Source organism: Cnephaeus nilssonii (assembly GCF_951640355.1).
Source record: "Cnephaeus nilssonii genome assembly, chromosome: 7".
Classification (NCBI taxonomy): domain Eukaryota; kingdom Metazoa; phylum Chordata; class Mammalia; order Chiroptera; family Vespertilionidae; genus Cnephaeus; species Cnephaeus nilssonii.
This window is the reverse complement of record NC_137078.1, coordinates 76,538,029-76,551,129: the sequence shown is the minus strand read 5'-3', so window position 1 is coordinate 76,551,129 and position 13,101 is coordinate 76,538,029. Positions and strand designations below refer to the sequence as shown.

General features: G+C 47.2%; 2 protein-coding genes across 3 annotated transcripts; one reads left to right on the top strand and one right to left on the bottom strand.

The window, feature by feature from the left end:
* Nucleotides 1-94: 94 nt before the first annotated feature.
* Nucleotides 95-6,387, bottom strand: MMACHC (metabolism of cobalamin associated C). Its single transcript, XM_079776318.1, has 5 exons — nt 6,188-6,387; nt 4,181-4,375; nt 2,962-3,114; nt 1,235-2,290; nt 95-1,023 (listed from the first exon to the last, which is right to left on the bottom strand). The coding sequence occupies exons 1-4, from the start codon at nt 6,266-6,268 to the stop codon at nt 1,874-1,876; spliced, it is 846 nt and encodes a 281-aa protein (XP_079632444.1). The 5' UTR covers nt 6,269-6,387; the 3' UTR covers nt 95-1,023; nt 1,235-1,873.
* Nucleotides 6,388-6,580: 193 nt separating this feature from the next.
* Nucleotides 6,581-11,180, top strand: CCDC163 (CCDC163 homolog). 2 transcript variants are annotated; one of them, XM_079776315.1, is made up of 10 exons: nt 6,581-7,047; nt 7,162-7,195; nt 7,406-7,596; nt 7,706-7,787; nt 7,956-8,142; nt 8,254-8,321; nt 8,774-8,841; nt 9,080-9,168; nt 9,843-9,970; nt 10,216-11,176. In XM_079776315.1, exons 1-10 carry the CDS (start codon nt 6,976-6,978, stop codon nt 10,332-10,334), a joined length of 1,038 nt encoding a protein of 345 aa, XP_079632441.1. In that variant the 5' UTR covers nt 6,581-6,975; the 3' UTR covers nt 10,335-11,176. The 2 variants fall into 2 exon arrangements, with proteins under 2 accessions (XP_079632441.1, XP_079632442.1); XM_079776316.1 differs by lacking the exons at nt 7,406-7,596; nt 7,706-7,787 and having other exon boundaries at nt 6,909-7,047; nt 10,216-11,180.
* The last annotated feature ends 1,921 nt before the right edge of the window (nt 11,181-13,101 follow it).

Sequence of the window (13,101 nt, the reverse complement as noted above, 5' to 3'; positions counted from 1 at the left end):
AGTCTTTGATTTACTCTTTGCTTTCCTTATGGGAAAATGAGAAGTGAGAGCTGCTTTAGAAACACGAAAATTATAGAGGGGAAATGCAAGACACAGGGAATGGAATTGAACCAAGCTGTTAACTTCATTTTTTTTTTTAAATGTTTTTATTGATTTCAGAGAGGGGGATAGAAACATCAAAGATGAGAGAATCATTGATTGGCTGCCTCCTGCACGCCCCCTACTGGGGATTGGACTGGTAACCTGGACTTGTGCCCACTGAGAATTGAACTGTGACCTGGTTCATGGGTCGATGCTCAACCACTGAGCCACACTCACACCACACCAGCTGGGCAAGGTGTTAACATTTTTTGTTATATCTGGGAAGAGCAAGACCTGCTCTGGTGTTATCCAAGGTACTTAACATTTATATTATAGGCTGCATTGTAAGTTAAGGCACCAGTGATATTGATTACTTGGGCATTTATCCTTTACAGTATAGGGAGGGCTGCATGAGAACCTTAAGATTGAATTCCTTTTTTGTGTGTGTGTGTTTGTTTTTAAACTCTTACTTGAGGATATGATTTTATTGTTTTTTTTTAGAGAGAGGAATGGAGAGAGAGAATCATAAATATGAGAAACATCAATCAGTTGTCTCCCACATGTGCCCTGAATGGGCATTGAACCTGCAACCTACATGTGTGCCCTGACCGGGAATGAAACCTGCAACCTTTTGGTGTGCAGGACAGTTCTTCAACTAACTGAGCCACCCGGCCCAGGGAGATTGGCTTCTGATGAAAATCTGCTACTGGCTTTGTAAAAGGTTAGAATTAGAGGCTCTGTAACTTTATAACCGAAAGGGGGAGAAGATAAGTACAGTGTTGGTATTTGTAGGATAGAACCTTCCAAATCAAAAGCATAAGGTTGAATACTTCTCACTTTCCCTGGGTTCTAGCCTTGATTTGAGGTAGTCCTTTTTTTTGGCCCTCATTCATATCACTGTCCTGAGGGAGGTATTTCAGGGGGTTGGGGTTCCTCCTGGGCCTTTAAAAAATATATTTTATTGATTTTTTACAGAGAGAAAGAGAGAGGGATAGAGAGTTAGAAACATCGATCAGCTGCCTCTTGCACACCCCTACTGGGGATGTGCCCGCAACCAAGGTACATGCCCTTGACCGGAATCGAACCTGGGACCCTTGAGTCCGCAGGCCGACGCTCTATCCACTGAGCCAAACCGGTTTCGGCCCTCCTGGGCCTTTAAAGCTAGGGCAGATTCAGAACTGAGGATATATTATATGGTGACCTTCCATACACTTGTTTTTATCAGCTATTCCAGCCTATCAGACATCAAGACAAGTGAGCAGCATTACAGAATTCCTAGGGCCTTCAAGAACAGCTGATAATACTGCAGTAAGCTAGGCTGTTTCAGAAATGCTTTACATGTATTCAGTCCACACAACAACACTATAATACATTATTTATTTATACTATTGCTTAGAGATTGGTTGTCCCTTATGCCCTACATCTAGTATCTTGGAGCATTGCAGATAAATGGTAACAGGCAATAAATACCCCTTTGTCCTTGTGACATGTAGCACTGCAGACTAATGGTAACAGGCAATAATTCCATATGCCAAGGCAGGTGGGAATTCAGAACCTGCCTTTGTCTTTTATCCTATTGAAATATTAACTAATATTGATTTATTAGTGTTTGATTTCTTAATGTCTTGACCAGACTTCTGAGCCTCATTATCTTCATTGAAGATCTCTACTATAATTCTTTTATCAAAAGTAATCATCTTTTAGCCAAAATAAAACCTTTGCCTTGCCAAAGCCAGGTAAGTCTTAGCAAGTACCATTGGTATAAATAGGGATCCTACAGGTGAGGAGGGTATCAAGGGCCAGGGGATGCAGGTGGTGAGACCCTGGGGCTGAGCCACCCCCTGGCTCTGCTGAGATTCTGTGACTTGGGTATCAGTGTGGTAAAGAGAAGCTCAGGGGATGCAGAACTAGGCTCCCTTGAGGGTTGGGCCAAGCCCAGCAAGGCCAAGCGCTGGGCAGGTGGTGTGGAAAAGTAAGCCTTCTGCTCTTCGGAGTAGCGCTCCTGGGGTGTCACAGCATCCCTGTACGTCCAGTCACGCCAATGGAAATTGAAGCTTTCAAGCAGGGCGATTCGGTCAGTTCTTGTTGGCACACAGTCAAGGGGTTTAGTGGGTGGCAAATCAGGCACTTCTATTCCTGGCAGCAGCAATACCCCTCGGATGGCAAACCAGCCCCCAAATCGGGGATGTATGCACACACCTGATATACGCTGGGGAGAGGGTAAAGAAAAGCAAGGTCATGGACATCACCTTGGCACAAAGTTCAACTATCACTGCAACTAGGCTTTTTCACTTACACTCAATGGACACTGATTTCACATGTGAGTCTCATCTACTCTTATAGATGAGCTTACTCTGGCCATAAGGAAGGGTTTCTTTTTTTTATTTTTAAATTTATTGATTTTTTACAGAGAGGAAGGGAGAGGGGGAGAAAGTTAGAAACATTGAGAGAAACATCAATTAGCTGCCTCCTGCACACCCTGCACTGGGGATGTGCCTGCAACCAAGGTACATGCCCTTGACCGGAATCGAACCTGGGACCCCTCAGTCCGCAGGCCGATGCTCTATTCACTGAGCCAAACTGGTCAGGGCAGGAAGGGTTTCTTAAGCTGAGTCTCAATTTCAAAGTCTCACCACTGATCTAATCATTGCTCTGCCCCCTCCATTATGTAACAGTTTTATGAATAGACTAGGTTCTCTAATTTGATTAGGGACTCCAGAAAGCACATGGGGCTGGACTGCTGGGTAGGGAATAGTTTTATCCTGGACTGTGTCTACCAACTCTTCTACCCATGGGAGGTGGGAGAATGTGAGACCTGATATCTTGATGGGCCTTTACCATTTTTTAAGTCTCTATAGTCATTCATACTTGCCCTCGCACCTGGGTTCCCCAGGGGTCAGCCTCTACATCCTGTCGTTGGTAGTAGTAAGCAGCCCCTGCCACATGGGCTGCTGTCTGGGCCAGAATCTTGGGGCGCCGGTTGGGGTGTACCTCGTAGTCAGCGATAACTTCAACCTGCAGCTCTGGGAGGCTCTGGGATAGAGGACAAGATTGAGGCTTCTTTCAGCATTACAGGAATCATGACCTTGTCCTAGAGAGCCCTAATTTGTGTCAACAAGGTCCTGTCCTCAGAAGTTGTATTTGAAAGGAAGACAACCTTAAACGGGGTGTGGGGGTGTCCAGTGTGAAGAAAATTATATACGTTAAAGGTCTTGTTCAGAAACCTCCATTATGAGAGGTAAGCTGGCTCTGCCCTCCAGAGTTCCAGTGTGGAGGAAGACATGGGAGATCCAGTGTATGTATATATCTATAATAATTCTATAATAAAAGCATAATATGCAAAAATCGACCAAACTGCCAAACAGCAGAACCATCCGGATGACCACGCTATGACATTCTCTGGTGCCAGGCCAGCCAAGGCGGGTGCTATGCGATTGGTGGTGGGGGTGGGGGGACTGCCATCGCCCCATGACCACCCCACAAAGGGAGGCCCAAGCCACCCTCAGCGGGGCGATCAATCAGGGGCTCTGTGGAACCAGGGAACCAGGGGTGTGTGGCAGTGGACATGGGCAGCGCCAGGCCAAGGTGGGTGTGGGCGGGTGGCAGGGCCGCGAAGCCGGCAGCCAGGGCTGCAAAGCCAGCAGCTGGGGGAAGGAAGGCCTACCCTTGCATGAATTTTGTGAATTGGGCCTCTAGTATGTAAATATGTACATGTGAGTGTGTGGTGGGGAAATACTGTTTTGTCCTTAAAAGCCCCCAAAGACAGCATAAAACTTCCAGGTCTAGAGCAAAGACAGGTGAGAGATGCCTGGGAAACGGATTATTCCTATTTCACTTGGAGGTCAAGGGAAATCTGGTCTGAGGTTCATTTAGTTGCCCATCAGTGTAGGGCGAGTGAGACTGATTTCCGACCTGGCGGGGGGGCTGCTAGAGGAAGGTGACCCAACTTGCATTGAGAATGCAGAATGGGGAGATCACAATGTCAAGGCTGGATTTTATCCTATGGAAGTGGCTCCTAGGTCTAGTCCTGCATTGAGCTTGGAGTAGCTAAAAGCAGTTGCAGGTTTAGAAGCTGGGGGAGGATATGAATGCTGCTCACCTTTCTAACACGGCCTAGGTGGTAGGCCACACATTGGTCCACAGGGTCAGTCAGTGGTTGGAGGTGGCCGCTCTGCAGGAAGGGCTTGAGGGCCCGGTCAAACATGGCAGGTGTGCTGAGTACCAGGAAGGCCAGGGTAGGTCCTGGCAGGGGCAGGTGGAAGGCTGAAGGCAGGACTGCATTGTACCATGCCACCTGGAACAGAAAATACATACCTTAACCTGGCATTCAAGGTCTCATATACCGTGCCCCAGCCTCCATCTCATTCATTCAATCATTGAATTTCTACTGATGCTCTGTGATGTGTGTTTATGGAACATTTGTCTGAATTTGACAGGAAGTTTAGAATAGAGAGGGAATTAATGAACAACTAATAACAAAACAGTTGACCGGTGCAACGACAGGGCCAGGTGACAGTCCTCTGAAATTAGAAAAGGCTTCTTGGAAGCTGAGTCTTTAAGGCTGGGAGGGAAGTGAACAGGCCGATGTGGGGAGGAAGACTCTGGTGTGTATTCTAAAAGATGACAGCATAAACAATGTCAGGCAAAAAGTACAGGGTGTATTTGGAGAATTGGAAATTGTTTAGTTTGACAGAAGTGGAGTTGAAGGGTCTGCAGAGGGGAGCAGAGGGAGAGAAGGCTGGAGATCAGTATGAGTGTGATTATGACTGGCCTTGGATACCAATTTAGGGATATGGGTCTAATTTGGTAATAATGCAGGCCATTAAAGATTTAAGGAGTAAACTGACATGATCAGGTTTTGGAAAGATTAATGTAGCTGCAGTGTGCAGGATGGGTTGGAGGCAAAATGACAGCAAGGTTATTGCAGTATATCCAAATGTGAAATGGTTTGGACTAGAGTATATATTGGATGGAAGAGAATGGATTTGGGAGATTCAGGAGACAGATTCCTAAAGGTTCTGGTGGCTGATTGGATGTGGGGAGGGGAAGTGAGAGTAGGAGTCTAGAATGACTGGCAATAGCTCCAACTAGCCAAGACCACCTGACCCACCAGATAGGCATCCTTAGTGTCCCCCCATATCTGCTACCCATCACCTTCTTTATTAAAGCTGTTCCTGATATTTGGGATATACATAACCCTCCTTCCTTCCAGCCTATCTTTTCTTTTTAAAATGTTTTTACTAACCTTTAGAGAGAGAGAAACATTGATCAGCCGCCTTTGGGGTTTGAGCCTGCAACCTGGGCATGTGCCCTGACTGGGAATTGAACTGGTGACTTATTGGTGCATGGAATGATGCAACCAAATGACCCACACTGGCTGGGACCAATCTATCTTTTCATATAAAGCTCAACTCCATTTTTGGAAAGTCCTCTCTCTCAAACTAGACCCAACCTATCCCCTTCCTCTATAACCTCTCCTAGTACTGCTGTGGGCCACTCAGTGGAAGGGGTGAGAGTGGGCTGTCTCTTAAGCAATAAGCAAAGGGTTCAAGCTGAGCTGATTTAGCTTTCTGTCCAAGTATATAGCTCAATGGAGGGGGCACCAGATAAGGAGAAAATGAACTTACATAAACAAGGGAAAGTGGTGGTGCAAGACTTGTGTGTCAGTAGGGTGCAGTTGCTAAACCCAGCCCAGTGGCTGGTGATTGGCAACACTATTAATTATTCTTTTGTTGGAAGGAACAAACCAGCCAGTTTTTTGCTTGTTCAACAGCAGGAATGCCCTTTCTTTTCAAATGACCTAAATCCTAGCCATGCAAACCTTCCAAGACTTGCCCTCTTCTAATTCCTTCAGGAAGCTGCCCAAGTGATTCTGGCCCTAAGGGTGCCTTTCTTCCCGTCGATTATGTTAAGTTACAGCCACAAGGTTACTGGATCGTCGACAGCTCCTACCTACCCAAGCCCCCATGACATTCTGTCCCAGGAGATCAGATGTACACGGGACCAGAGGAGCTCCGGAAGGACCAGGAGGCTTACGGGCCTCACGCCGGTAGCTCCGAGGCCAATCCTATACCTCACCCTAGCACCGCAGGAGAGATAAACAAACCTGGAAGGGGTAAACCTCGAAGCCAAAAGGGCACAACGTGTCCTCAATCTTCTGCTTCAGCTCAGCGACTTGCGGCTCCATGCTGTATGCTACACGCTGAGCTTGCTGGGGAATGGAGTCTCAAGGTTAACCGGGGCCGTTAATTTTCAGGGCAGCTTGGACTCCATTTCCCAAGATCTTGTGCGACTCATAGCGGGACACAGTTGACTTTGCGCGATGCATCTTGGGATACGTAGTTTATTTGTTCCTTGGAAACAACCACTACGTAATCAGAAAGACTCGGTTTCCCGACAAGCTTCACGGTGGGGGTGTACATGCACGTATTACCTCCAGGGAAACGTAGTTCGGTTGCCTCCATCGTGGGTTGTTTCCGCGAGACGAGAACTCAGTTTCCCAAATGGCACTGCGGCAGCCAGTCCAAAGGCAGACTTTCCTGGCCTACTAGAGGTTTTGAACCCTGCGGCGGCAGTAGTAGCTGGTATAGGTTCGGCCGGGTGGCGCTAGTATCATGCGTCTGGGAAGGTCTTGACAAAGATTCGGCGCCTTAAACTCCTTCCTAATATGTACATACCAGGGTATCCCGCTTTTCCCCTAGTCCCCCAAGTACGCCTCTCCCCTGACTAGTCCCAGAGGTGTAGTTTTGGTCTGATATTGCATCCCTACCCCTAGTATTCCCTCTTTCAATTTGACGTTGTGGCCTTTTCTGGGTTGTGTGTCGGTTGTTCCGTGCTGGGAGAGCAAGGGCACAAGACGCCGGGGAGACAGACCCCTTGCCGTAGGCTGTGAGTATGAACCTGAGCTGGTCTGAGCAGCTCGATGCGCTTCTCAATGCTACTGACGGAAATGTGGCCAGGACTAAGGTAAGGGGAAGTGAGCCCCCGGTTGTTTGCTTGTTCAACAGCAGGAATGCCCTTGGGAGTGTGGGTTAAAGGACTCGGACAAATCTCATGAACATGCACGTGTTTCTTTTGTAGCAGCGGTTGTATCCCCGTGGCGTCTCTGCTGCAGGTAAGTATTGTCTCCTTTTCTACCCCCTTTCAGGATCTCTTCTCTCTTTCAGGAAGGTCTCTTTCAGGATCTTCCTTTTCCAGTGCCTGTACCATCCATTATTCCTTCCGGTGTCCAACTATTTACTTTCTTGAACAAACGTCTGTCCCCTCTTATCCCCCTCAACACCCACCCCCTGCTAAGTGTTGCATTTGTCCTTTATTTCTTCAGCAGGAGATCTGACTGGGACCTGGATTCCCCCTAATCACTTGCTTCCCCAACCAGGAGCCCAAGCTCAACAGCCTTGGGCTCTAGAGACCCCTATTGTTCCAGAGAGGCTAAATTGGGCTGAGGTCCATAAGACATCTTCTCTCTGGGATGAAGTTACTATTCTTAGATCCCAGCTTCGATCCCAGGGTCAGGTGAGGCTTGGAATCCTAGGTGTGTGCTAGTATATGTGGTGTTCGTGTGAGACAAGGATACCAGGAGTGGGGGTATCACAGTAGCTCATGTGGTTTTCTGCCTGGGTAGGTGACTGAGGCACTAAGACAAGCTGTGCAGGGCCTGCTGAAAGAGCAAGAGCAGCAGAAGTACCAAATCTGTGCCCTGGAAGGTATCTGGCCAGTTCTTTTCTTCATACACAAAGCCTCATACATAGGCAGACAATTTTGTGGCACCCTTGTTGTGTGTGCATTTGTATCTTGATTCACTATTATATAGTCTCTAGGCTCATGTGTGAAGTTCTTAGAGGGGTTGACCCCCAAAACTTGTCCTATTATAGCATCACTAAAGTTGATGCAGGGGGGCCCAGAGCGGAAGGCTCTTCTCCTGGAGCAACGCCTGGACCGGCTGAGGAGGGAACTGAGGGGCCTTCGGAGCCAGGTGCAGGAGCAGGCCCAAGCCCAAATACAAGCAGGTCCACAAAAGTGCAGTGTTACCGGTGGCCTTCACCAAGAGCTGCAGAATGAGTAAGTGATGGCAAGACCTCTCCTTCAGGCCTTGGAACTCCAGGTACTCTGGTAGCCTCCTCTGGGCTTCTTGATTGGCTTTTTAGAATGAAACTGCTGTCATCCCTGTAGGAGGCAACTGCTGTGGGAGGAGTCAGAGGTTCTGAGGGAAGAACTGAAGTTGCTGCGGGACCAGCTGAGTGAGTAAAAGACGGAGGGAGGTTCACTTGTCCTGTTTTCTGGAAAGCCTTCATATTCTCCCAATAAGTGGCCATAGCTCTAAATGCTTGAGCTACTCCAAAGTCTGGCCAAGTATTTGTCTTGCCTCCAAAGGTGTGATCCTACTCTCCCCAGTCAGCTTGAAAACTTCCTATCAGCTGGACCAGAATGCTTCTATCTCAGTTTTCAGCACCAGACTGGGAACAAGGCAGGGAGGAAGAAGGAAAGAAGTTGGGGAACGGCCTTCTTCTTAAAAAACAAAAATCTTTATTGATTTCAGAGAGGGAGGGAGAGGGGGAGAGAGAGATAGAAATATCACTGATGAGAGAGAATTATTGATCGGCTGCCTTCTGCACGCCCCACACTAGTGATTGAGCCCGCAAGCTGGACATGAGAGACAGCCTTCTTACATGTTCTGTTCTCTCATCTGCAGCCCAGCATCAGGAGCTGATGCTGAAACAGATGGCTGAGGGGCGGCAAGTGCAGGCCCGCAGCTGGAAGGTAGGACCAGGATTGGACCTTCATAATCCCTGTGGTGGCCCCTCCCTTTCTCTGTCTATCCTGTTCTGCAGGCAGGCCAGGATACTCTTTCCCTTCCCTATCTCTTCCTCTTCCCTGTGATGACTTCACCTCCCTTCAAAGCTCTTCTTCTTCCTAAGCCCTCTCCTCCAATTATGGGGAGGGGGGTTTCTCCTGGAGAGGGAGAGGTTTGGTTCTACCTGGGACCGTAATCTGGCAGATGTTGGAGCAGCTGCAGAGTGGCCAGGAGGGCAAGGAGGCTGCCAGGACAGAGGCCGAGGATGCCCGGCGGGAGCATGACCTCCTCAGGTCAGGGGGTGTGGGTACCTTTGTCAGTGGAAGGGATTTATTTTACAGAGGCCAGGAATTGGGGACCAAAGTTCAGCTATCCTATATTTGACACTAGTGGCCCAGTGCATGAAAATTCGTGCACTTGGGGGTGGTCACTCAGCTCGGCCTTCGCCCTCTCACAGTCCAGGAGCCCTCAGGGGATGTCCAACTGACAGCTTAAGCCTGCTCCCTGTGGGGAGTGGGCCTAAGCCGCAGTCTGGCCTCCCTCTGCGGGAGGTGACTGGTGGGCCGATCTAGGGCTGGCAAGTGGCCAGCCCCACCCCCCCATCGCCCCACTGCTGCCAGTCACCACCACCCCCCAATTGCCGTCCACTCGCTCTGCCCATTGGCACCCGCCTTGGCTGGCCTGGCGCTGCCTGCTCACTGGCCCCGCCCCCCGCTGACTGATGGTTCTGCCGTTCGGTCGATTTGCATATTAGGCTTTTATTATATAGGATGGGCCGATAGGGGCAGCATGAGTATCTGGGTTACAGCCCAAAAGGGCAGTAGTGGATATTCTTTATTTGATATGGAGTCAGTGAGGTATCTGTGTGTTTGGAAGATAAAGTATGAGTTCTGGCCTCAGGAAGGAAGACAGTTCCATGCTGGAAGGGTCCCTTTGACCCACCATCACCATTGCTTTCCCTTTCCAGGACCTCTGTTCACGTCCTTGAGTCGAAGCTACCCCTGGCTGCCACCTTTGCCATGTCTCTTTCTTCATCTAGCTCTGAAGTCAGTCATCAGGACAGTAACAGTAGCTGGGAACTTTTAAAGAAGCTGGGTGAGGATAAGGGCAGGGATCCCAGTTGTGGGGAAGGCTGAATCTAAATGATGCCTGAATGCCACCTGCCAAATTGTTTGGCACTAGGTGGTAAGGAGTCTCTGCCTTTCTCTTTGTGAATCCATCGACCTCTGTTGCTACTTCTCCCAAGTCAGACCTATATGTACTTCCCCAACAGACAAGCAGTTCTGTGTATCACAGTGCTCGCTGATGGTTTGTTCTGTCTTTCCTCTCTCTCCTCTTAGATCTCCAGAAGAGCACCCTTTCTAACCTGGAACCCAGCAACTTCCAGCTCCAGGTCCAGAGCCTTGAGCAGGAGGACCTGTCCTTTAATGGCTCCAAGATACTCCTGAGTGACCTGTAGGGATTTGTAAGAGTGGTAGGATAAAGTCTTTGCTCACCTTCCCCTCAAGGCCCGGTTTCTGGGCTCCCTGCCCCTACCCTCTTGATCTAGATGGTATCTGCCCTCCCTACTGAGTCTTGTCACTGCCTGCCCACCTGCCCACCAACTGCAGTAAAAAGCCTTAACCCTCTCTGATGTGTTTTCTGTGAATCAGCACCCACATGGATAGACTCAGCTGTACCTTTTCTTCCTCCTGTAACATGACTACTACCTACCATCTCTCTCTCAGAAATCCAAGTTCATAGACATTTATTTCTGTACCTTCTGAGTTCAAACCCTGTGCTCAGTAGAACTTGGAAGGAGGTGGGAGCTCTCACTTTGGTGGGAGAGGTAGGACAATGCTCTGGGGCAGTACTGCTGTGGGGATGCAGAGGAGGACGAGACATTCTAGTGGGCCTTGGACCGTAATAGGAGGCTTTCTCTCCTTGTCTCCGCTTCTGCTCCTGAGGCTTACTCCAGCCCTCCCATACCTCTTCATCCTTAAGCAGTCCAGGCTACACTTCTGTAGCAGTGTATTTCCTGGTCTCCTTTCAATCTCTCTGCCTCTAATCCAGTGGGTTTACAATTTTTTGACTGTGACCTCCAGTAAGAAATAAGTTACATTATAGCTTAGTAAATATAAATGTATATATTTATTAACTGAAACAAATCTAATGATTCAGTACTTATGCTTACTAGGAGTGATGCCCTCTGATATTTCCCATTATATTAAAAAAATTTTTTGTGGCTATTGGTTCTGATCCTTCCACCATTGGTTGCTCTCTGGAAAATATATTTTCCTAGGTAGACTATGGGCATATTACTTTCTCCTTACTTGGGCTTTGTATTTTAGACAATGCAGTTCAGGTTTTCCTTAGTAGCAATAGCATCTCACTGAGGTCTCATGAGATCTCTTCCACTGCTAAATATAGCGAAACGATAATGCCATTCATCCACCAAATGGATGTTTATTACATACCAGTTCTAGTATGTATTTACCCTGAGCTAAGATATGCAGTGGGCTCATGTAAAAGTCCCACTGCTTAGCTCAGTCCAGCTGGGAAGAGGAAACAGTTATCTGAAATAAAAGCATCATAAAAGACTGATGGCAGGAACTACTTCCTTTATGGGGCGCATTCAAGGCCCTGAAATAAGTAGCAGACAGGTCATGAAGAGTGGCCTTTGATATCCAAATAAGGCAATCCTTGGTTTTTACCCCACAGCATTAGGGAGATTGCTGAGAGTGGAATGGTAGAGATCAAGTCAAACAGAACCTATTTAAAAAAACAAACTAAAAAAACTTCTCATCAAGGCTTACTTTCCTGCTAAACCAGGTATAAGGAACTCCTGATTGTTAAATATTTTACTATTCAGGTGATACATCTGGCATGGTGGCATTATTAATTTAGTTTTACTTACTACCAGTGCTCTTCTTATCAGCTACTTTACATCGGGCTCTGTGGAAGATATGTTTGCAAGGGTGCCAGAGCTCTTCACAGCAGAAACATTTAATAGCTATGTGGATCAATGGTATTTGAACCGTCACCAGGGGGCAGCATATGACCGGTTTCCAGAAGAATACGTAATACAGAAAAGGTTTCCGGCCTAGGGGACTAGGCTACAGTGCTCTTTTCTCCCTTCAGAGATCCTGTGAGCTAATAATTAATCTTCCTAAAACAGTGTCATGTTAAGGCTTCTCTCCTGCTCAGGAATCTTTTATACACAGCATAAAAAAAAGAAAGGACAAATTTGGCGTTGAAGCCCAACCCACATTTAAACCTCTTATCTTTCCATTCTTATCCTCTACCAAAAACTATTGCTACCAAGAATGCACATAACCTATACTCCAACCATAGTAATCTCATACCCATGGGGAATATGTTTCAAGACCTTGAGTGGATGCCTGAAACCACAGAGTACCAAACCCTGCATATATTATGTTTTTTCCTATACATACCTACCTATAACAAAGTTTAATTTATAAATTAGGCACAGTAAGAGATTAACAACTAATAAAATAGAACAATTATGACAATATACTGTCATTAAAGTTAGGTGAATGTGGTCTTTCAAATACTGTTCTGTACTCACCCTTTCTGTGATGTGAGATTATAAAATGCCTATATGAAGAGATGGAATGAAGTGAATGAGACATTATTAAGGGTTACTTGAACACAAGCACTGATCAGACAGTTGATCTGATAACCTACATGGCTGTTAAGTGGTTAGCCAGCAAGTGTGTAGCATATGCAGCATGGATATGCTGGACAAAGGGATGATTCACATTCCAGCAGGATGTAGCAGGACTACATGAGATTTCATAACACTATTCAGAATGGCTATAATTTAAAATTATGAATTGTTTATTTCTGGAATTTTCCACTTAATTTTTTCAGACCACAGTTGACCATGGGTAACTGAAACCACAGAAAGTGAAACTGAGGATTCTGCTGTATTCAAATTCCACTCATCTGTCAAGACCCTTGACAGCAGGTCTAGGAGACAAGTCTAAATATGTAGGAAAGTTGATCTCTAAACCCCAGGCATGCTGATCAATGATTCTCTCTCATCATTGACTTTCTGTCTCTCCCTCTAACTTCCTCTCTGAAAAAAAAACCAAAAAACCATTGATTGGCCACCCCCCCCCCCCCCCCCCACTACTGAGGATTGAGCCTACAACATAGGCATGTGGCCTGGCTGAGAATCAAACTGTGACCTCCTGGTTCATAGGTCCACACTCAACCACTGA

Excerpts from the sequence above, each read along its gene's own strand:
- MMACHC (XM_079776318.1), bottom strand. The coding sequence starts at position 6,268 with ATGGAGCCGCAAGTCGCTGAGCTGAAGCAGAAGATTGAGGACACGTTG. Across the intron at positions 3,115-4,180 it reads ACCTAGGCCGTGTTAGAAAG|AGCCTCCCAGAGCTGCAGGT; the intron begins GTGAGCAGCATT and ends CCTCTATCCCAG. Across the intron at positions 2,291-2,961 it reads CTGACCCCTGGGGAACCCAG|CGTATATCAGGTGTGTGCAT; the intron begins GTGCGAGGGCAA and ends CCCTCTCCCCAG.
- CCDC163 (XM_079776315.1), top strand. The coding sequence starts at position 6,976 with ATGAACCTGAGCTGGTCTGAGCAGCTCGATGCGCTTCTCAATGCTACT. Across the intron at positions 7,048-7,161 it reads GAAATGTGGCCAGGACTAAG|CAGCGGTTGTATCCCCGTGG; the intron begins GTAAGGGGAAGT and ends TTTCTTTTGTAG. Across the intron at positions 9,169-9,842 it reads CGGGAGCATGACCTCCTCAG|GACCTCTGTTCACGTCCTTG; the intron begins GTCAGGGGGTGT and ends TTCCCTTTCCAG.